Below are 7,500 nucleotides of genomic sequence, written 5' to 3'. Positions count from 1 at the left end.
GCTCAGCCCTTGAGGACCAAGGTTATTATGGTTTTGTATTTTTCCTTTTTTTTGTTTTTATTTCATTTTCTTTTACATATATATTTGCTTTAATTCACAAGTGGGTTTGTTACTTTCAGTTACGTTGTTACTGTTTAGGCATGTTTAGTTATACTTTCTCTTTTAATCTATGTCAGTATTAATTTCAGTTTCAGTATTTGTGAGGGGCAAGGTTAAACAAGTTTAGAATAGGTATTAAAATACAAACATAACACTGTGAAGGCAGTTGACTCACAGGCATGTAGACATCACAGTCTCAATAAACACTATGCACCTATCGACCAAAGTCATCATTATTCTACAGAAGGGCAGAAGGGAAAGTATCTCCATAATAGCAGCTGCACATGAAAGTGGAGAGCACAATGTGATGCATATAAACAGGCATGTTGGTGGAGGTCATGGTTACCTGGACATGCTTCTGGACTTGGTAAGTGCTTTACTGATGACCAGGGAGGGTGCAGACTGTCTCCTCTGGGCCAGGGTCTTCATCTTCTGCACACAGAGAGGGACAAACAGGAGATGAGATGGGTCAACGTGCGTGCGTGTGTGTGTGTGTGTGTGCGCGCGTGCGAGCGAAATAGAGGACCAGAGAGAAGTTGAATAAAAACACAGGAGGGGTACCAGATGGAGAAAAAAAGTTAAGTATTGTATAAGGTGAACAGACATTAAGAGGGGAAGCTCTGTAAAGATAAGATAAACCTTCAGTTCAATGAATGGCCCCTCTTATAGCACAGTGGTTCTCAAAGCATCGAAATCAGCTTAACCACTTTAACCCTATACATCGGCTATTCGAAAATAGCCCACCTACAAGCTCGAGAAGCCGTCGAGGTGTGACGTGTTGTGAGCTTATAGATGTGCTGTTTTCAAAACATCTTGAACAAAATGTGAAACAATTGGGAATATATTTGAAAGATTGTTTTATTCTTTGGCAAAAGGAACCCCATAACCCCATTGTCTTTTCAAATGGGGGTCCGGGGGCCAAACACAAATTAATTTGGGGGTCCTTGACATGACAACGTTTTCAGAATGACTGCTATAGCAGAACTGATGAAGATGAAGCATAGCCTTGGTCTCTGTGGTATGTCAGGCATCCCTATGGCCACCGCAGCCATTCCATTCCAAACCTAATCTATTTACACCATACCCCCGAAACCACGTGAGGCAGAAAAGAAATAACTGGTCCTCAAACCATACAGTACGTTCATTCAATCTGGACAGGGGCAGGAAAAAACGTGAAAGAAATCAAATAAAGCGTCCGTTCGTAACCTCATTTCGACGTGACCCAGAAGTAAACACATTCCTTTCCTCTGTAATGTAAAGCAAATCAAGGGACTTGTGCGCAGTCAGTCAGTCAGTCAGTCAGTCAGTCAGTCAGCCAGTCAGTCAGTCAGTCGGTCAGTCACACACACAGTTTAAACAAAGTAATAACTTTTTGTGTTTTTTCATAAATGAATGCCCTACTAACTTGATCACAGACGCACACAAACGCATCAAAAGTAGCAGATCTGCAAGCTTGAAACACGGCGTGAAGTGATGAGTTTTGAGCTTTTGAGCTACTCTTGTATTTGAATCCTGAAAAGTAACAGTTTTGGACATGGTTTCCACCCGACAGAGACCATATATTTTGTCCTGCAGTAGGCTACCTCATCTAATCTAAGCTCATCTCAAGCTACAGAGACTATATAAACTCACGGTAGTTTAGAGCTCTAGTAACACATCTAAACAGCATGACACAGATTGTTATCCAAGGAGGGAACAGGATGTGGCATGTGGCCGTACAACATTTCAATGTAAATTCTTGGCCTATGCCACTATTTACATTCATAAAGACAAGGCTTGGCCTGTAGTTAAGCTATGTGCAAAAGCCTACCATCAAAATGCTGACAGGCTGCGCTGCTTTCCAGTTATTGTGAAATACTCCAGTAACTCCAGCTATAATAGCTATATACTCAACAGACTTTGTGAAAGCAGAACTCAACTCTGTTGCGCAATTTCCACACAGACAGAATGTGTATGGACTTGAGGAGGCTTCTGTCTGAAGGTGTCCTGTTGTACATTTTCTGTTTTTGACCACACTTAATAATAATGTCAATAATGTCTGTCTATTCAAATGCATTCTCCAGGTATTTGTAGGATGCAGTTGCATATTTAGACACCACCGGGAAGAGGGCGCTGTTTACTAGAATTTCAGCGCCTGGCTGAGCCTGATCATTGGATAATCAGATTGATTTCAATAAAATGTGTGTGTGTGCGTGTGCGCGTTTAAAAATTCAGTCACATCAATCAAACTGCCGTTTTAGCCAGTCCAGTGGTGTAAAGTAACTATGTACAATTACTCAAGTACTGTACTCAAGTCAAATGTTTAGGTATTTTCACTTTACTGCATTCTGCACAATGACTACGTTCTACTTTTGGTAGGCCTACTTTAAGTACAAATTGATACCAATACTTTTGTACTTTTACTCAAGTAAATTTTGAATTCCGGACTTTTACTTCTAACAGACTATTTCTACACTGCAGTATTGATACTTTTACTTAAGTAAACAAATTTAGTACTTTTTCCACCACTGCCTATGTCGCCATCGATCGGAACAGAAGCATTGGCTCGTCACTGTGGAAATAGATTAAACTGCAGGCTTAATTAGTGTAAGGAGTAGTAATGTGATCAGTAAACTATCTGATGATGTGCAAGCTCACATAAGCGCGTCTGTTTTGCAGCATGCAATGTGCATGCTGATGTCTGCAAGGACAGCCAGCCAGCCAGCCATTAGAATGAAAACCTCATTTATAGCCTACTTCTCCATAAAGCGTGAGGGACGCTTCTTGCAAAAAAAAGGGAGGAAAAAAAGAACAGATCTACAAGCTAAGGTAACAACTTGTTGTTAGCTTGTAGATCAGTTATTTGTGGAAAGTGACACCCTTGCGTGATGGAATGAATGAGTCTGTAGTAGGAGTCAGAGCGACGCTCCCCCACTGATCAGAGCAGACTGTCATCAACACCTTATCGGCTTTGTCTCTTCGACTCATGATTAGGTTAAAAACCGAATCAATTTAAATGATACGATTTGCTGTTCATTCAGCCTACTTTACAAAGTGATCCAGAAATAAACTACCCCTAAAATAATATCAATCATCCCCACTCCCCAAGGCTTATATGTTGGTAAATAATATTTAGCCTACTATAATGACAATAGGCCTATAGGCTACTGATCATATAGCTATAATATATATATATATATATATATATATATATATATATATATATATATATATATATATATATATATATATATATATATATATATATATATATATATAGAGTCAAAAGTGGCCTAATAAGAGGCTGAAGGATCTAACAAAGGTCTGAATGCATCTGTAAGAATTAAGTGAAGCAACCATTTCTGGGAATAGAACGCAAAACAGAACCACATGATGGAATCTCAGATGACAACATGCACTCAAAAATCATTTCAATAAATCAATAAACATAGGGCTAGCCTACTAAAATCTATATCATTATGTTAATGCCATAAGTTAAGCATCGTCAAATCACCCATTTAGGCTCATTACAAATTTCCATTCAAACAGGACCATAACAGGACCAACAAGCCATAGTGCTTTCTTGGGTTTATCCTTTTAGCAGACCTAAAGGATAGGAGAACTGGACCTCTGTGCTTTTTTGCGAACTGTTAATAAAGTATTCAATCAATCAATCAATCAATCAATCAATCACACATCTTGAACCATAAAAAATAGCATATTTGAATCGGAGCAGTCATCGCGCAGTCAGAGAACGCACAACGCACATGCACGTAAACAACAATGTTGATTCGTGCTTAATAACAGGCTATACCTTCTTGTTCTCTGGTGGAGCGCTGACTTTGCTCCCCGCTGTCAAAGGCTCGGACCCGGGTCTATTCTGCTGCCCGATCGTTCCCTGTTGCGGCGACATGGTTTCCATCAAGACAAGAAACTATACAATAGATCCACTTGGGCCAAACGACGCAATTATATTCCCAATCCCATTATAGTTCCAAAATGATCCAAGAGTGTCCAACGAACAGGAGGGGAAAAAACAGCCGAGGATCCATCTGATCTCACACAGATCAGTGCTCACAGAGACAGCTGGAAGGAGAATGCGTCCACGGCACGGCGGCAGCCGAGGCGAGCTCCGTGCGTCTCCTCTGCGCTCTGCTCTCCTGTCTCTCCTGACTGAACTGACTGAGCCAATTGAATCTGCCTCGACTGTTTCAACCATGCGTGCGTTTGGCTGGCGACCAGTGTTGCCAGGTCTTGAGAGAGAAACAAGCAACCAGGCCACAAGAGCACTTTTAAACCTACTATGGTTCGGGCCACTACGCGGCCCTCTCATCTAGTAGCCTACAATATCGACTATATATAGTATTATTACAATTATTGTGGTCATGCACATGGCTACATATTTAATGACAAACGCGATGCAACAATTGAAGCCGCACAATAGATGAGCGCAGAGTGCACGCACTCAAAATATTTGCAGACTTGTAGTTATTCGTGACGCTCTGCTCCGTTGTGCTACCCGGGGATGTGCCCTCTCTCCCACAGCCATGAGAAGTTGATGTTTAAACTGTTTGAGCTAAGCTATGTGTGCTAATAACAACACAACCTGGATTTGAACATTGTGAATGTGCGTGCTAGTAGAATGAAGATGATATCCAAAGCGCCCTGGACATGGGCCATAAATTAAAGTCATTTATAAGTTTGCAGCGTGTGGTAGTGGCCATGGTGGGCAGTCAGCGCCATAACTCAACACATGCACAGTTTGATATCAACTGCGTTATACTCCTGACCTGAGGGAGGCAGCAAAGTACCGTAAGGCAGGCAACCGTAACTCGATGCATGCGCAGTTTGATAAATTTGAAGGAAATTGGACACGTGGTCTGCTAGAACATAACATAGCAGAGACAAAGAATCACACCAATAATAAGACGGAAATGAAAACAGACGGAAATAGGGTGAGTATGTCCCATTTTGTGCGGGACAGTCCCGCATTTCAGTGACTTTTCAAGCGTCCCGCAAATTGAGACGCTGTCCCGCATTTTGATTGATAGGCTTTTGGGGCGAGTGTTTTGGACGAGGCGTTCTTGTAAACAAGCAGTGAATGAAATCACGTGTTGCTGGTGGAATACAAGTCGGAAAGAAAATAATCAGGAGCTCAACAACATAATAAGAGGATACAAGAGCTATCTGTGCTAGCTGCAAAGTGTGCATATTTAAGCAAGCATTTTAAAACAGTGAAAGCTACCGAGGAAAAAGAAACAGAAAGTGATAGACCCCGCCACGACTCAAACTAGCGACCATGTTGTGAATAATTATAAACAAACAACCTCCTGGTGCTTCCAAGTTGGGGGGTAGTTTGACCAAAACCGAAGGTATTGAAGAGGAGGACACGGAGAATGTTAATTATGGTCATCAGAGATCAGAGGATTTAGCAGCTGCCCAGCCATTCTGATAATGTTAGGAGCAATGGACCTGGCAACAGTGACACTACGACCAGGTAAGTCCAACCAAGTGTTTCTAAATGGACTGCAGTCTGCACAGAACCCTATCCATCAGATCCAAAGTAGACTAGGTAAAGACCATGTATTATGCAAGTACATAATGAAGTTGACCAAAGTTTCTCAGCTGCATTATATTTGTTATTAGTGTCGGTCTATCCTCTGAAACAAAGGGGTTTATAGTGAGAACTTCGCATCATTGTGAGCTCCTTATTGGATGTGATTAATGTCTTCACAATCACATCAAAGCCTCTTAGTAGGTTGTATTGTCCAGTAAATACAGATAATTTCAAATGCATTTCTGTTAAGTTTTTATTTGCATAGTAGTTCTATTATAGTTTTTATTATCATACTCCTATTAAAGAGAAGATTTCATACCCCCCACTTTTTGCAAAAAATAAATAATAAATCGGTAAAAACAGGCAAAAATAAGAATTAAATAAGCCTAACCTAACCCTAATCCTAACCCTAAAACCGAAATAAAGTAACCAAAAACTGGAAAAAAACGAACACAATCCGCCCAATAACAAAAAAAAAAATCGCGCATGCGCTTCCAAACTCCGCCCCTTTGCAGAGAACCCAGAAGTCCAACCATATAGGCGTTTGTATTAATAGAGATATTATGCGTCTGCTATTTGAAAATAGCCATGCAAGTTCACAACACAACTTGATAACAACACAGTTCACAAGTTCACAATGTGTGAGCTTGTAGATTGTCTATTTTCAAAAACTCTTGCAATAAAATGTGGAATATTTGGAACGTTTTTGAAATATTCTAACAACACAAATGCTCCCTGGCACTAAACATTTTCATGAAAATATTTGAGAACCACTGCAAATAATAATTGGAAGCATAATAATACAAATTGGAAGCAAGCCTAAGCAAGTATCAATTGATTGATTGAATACTTTATTCAGAAGTTTGCAGAGATAAAGCACATGGAAGTACAATTACAATTAATTAGTACACGTTAGAAACAAGCCCAAAAACACGCAACCCGCAACTACCAATTTTAACAAGCAACTTTACAGAAACAAAAGTCAAAAGTCGCTTATAATAAGCCAACATGGCAACACTGACTTGAATCTGCCTAGGCTGTTTCAACCCATGGTGCGTTTGGCTGAAGACGGCTTGTTCTGCTGTTGTGTGGGGGTGTGGGGTGGTGGTCCTATAGCGTCGTTGAGATTTCCCACAGTGATTCGATCTCCCCGTTTTAAATGTAAAGGTAGTGTTAGTGATATTTTGTGGCTTGTGTGTGGAAAAAGTTAAAACTCGATATTCTGATTATAGTAATCATCATCATGGCCATATAGTGGGTTTGCTCAGTAACAGGGGTCTCCCCATCTCTCCTGCTCATTAGTGACAGTGTTGTGTTGCCAATTTCAGCCAATCAGGAGAGAGTAGCCATTTATCAGCTTACATTTTAGAGTTTTCCAGATCCAATGTTGTCTGCTCATTTCTTGTGTCATCACTTCCAATTTCACTTGTTTATCCTCTATCCCATATGAGCTCTCTCTCCTGGACTGGATAAAATTGGTATCCCGACATGAAAATATTATTTTCTGTTTGGAGCTGGAGAGATGGGAGACACCTGTTAGCCTACTACTGAACAACAAACACTAACAATGATTGCTATCAGAATATAGAACTATTTATTAACAATTATTTCAACAAAAAATATCACTTACTGACACTTTAATTTCGGGGACCCCCAGTTTGATATGCATTAGGTCAGGGCAGTGTTAAAAATAAGAAAATGCTGTCATGGACCCCCAAATTGACTTTCATTGGGCCATGGACCCCTATATCAAATGATTCCGTCCTAGGGACACTGATATGACAAATATGTTCTACCTTGAATTAAATTAGATCATCTACATGTCAGAAGTGTACAGAACAGTCCATTTATTGTGGTGTCATTTC

General features: G+C 40.3%; 1 protein-coding gene across 2 annotated transcripts in view; it reads right to left on the bottom strand.

Annotated features, from left to right (window-relative positions):
- The window catches only part of LOC308105636 (rho GTPase-activating protein 20-like), a 78,197-nt gene that overhangs the window by 36,923 nt on the left and 33,774 nt on the right, over positions 1-7,500 (bottom strand). Inside the window, exons 1-2 of one of the 2 annotated variants that reach the window (XM_080456491.1) lie at positions 3,893-4,241; positions 446-531 (exon numbers count right to left, since the gene is read on the bottom strand). In XM_080456491.1, coding sequence (XP_080312617.1) covers positions 446-531; positions 3,893-4,000 — 194 coding nt within the window. In that variant the 5' untranslated portion in view covers positions 4,001-4,241. Of the gene's footprint in view, positions 1-445; positions 532-3,892; positions 4,242-7,500 lie in introns of those variants that run through there. The other variant, XM_080456490.1, reaches the window with a different exon arrangement.

Source organism: Gymnoscopelus braueri, assembly GCF_963280865.1.
Source record: "Gymnoscopelus braueri genome assembly, chromosome: 18".
NCBI classification, from domain to species: domain Eukaryota; kingdom Metazoa; phylum Chordata; class Actinopteri; order Myctophiformes; family Myctophidae; genus Gymnoscopelus; species Gymnoscopelus braueri.
The sequence above is the reverse complement of the archived record's forward strand: the minus strand, read 5'-3'. Positions and strand labels throughout refer to the sequence as shown.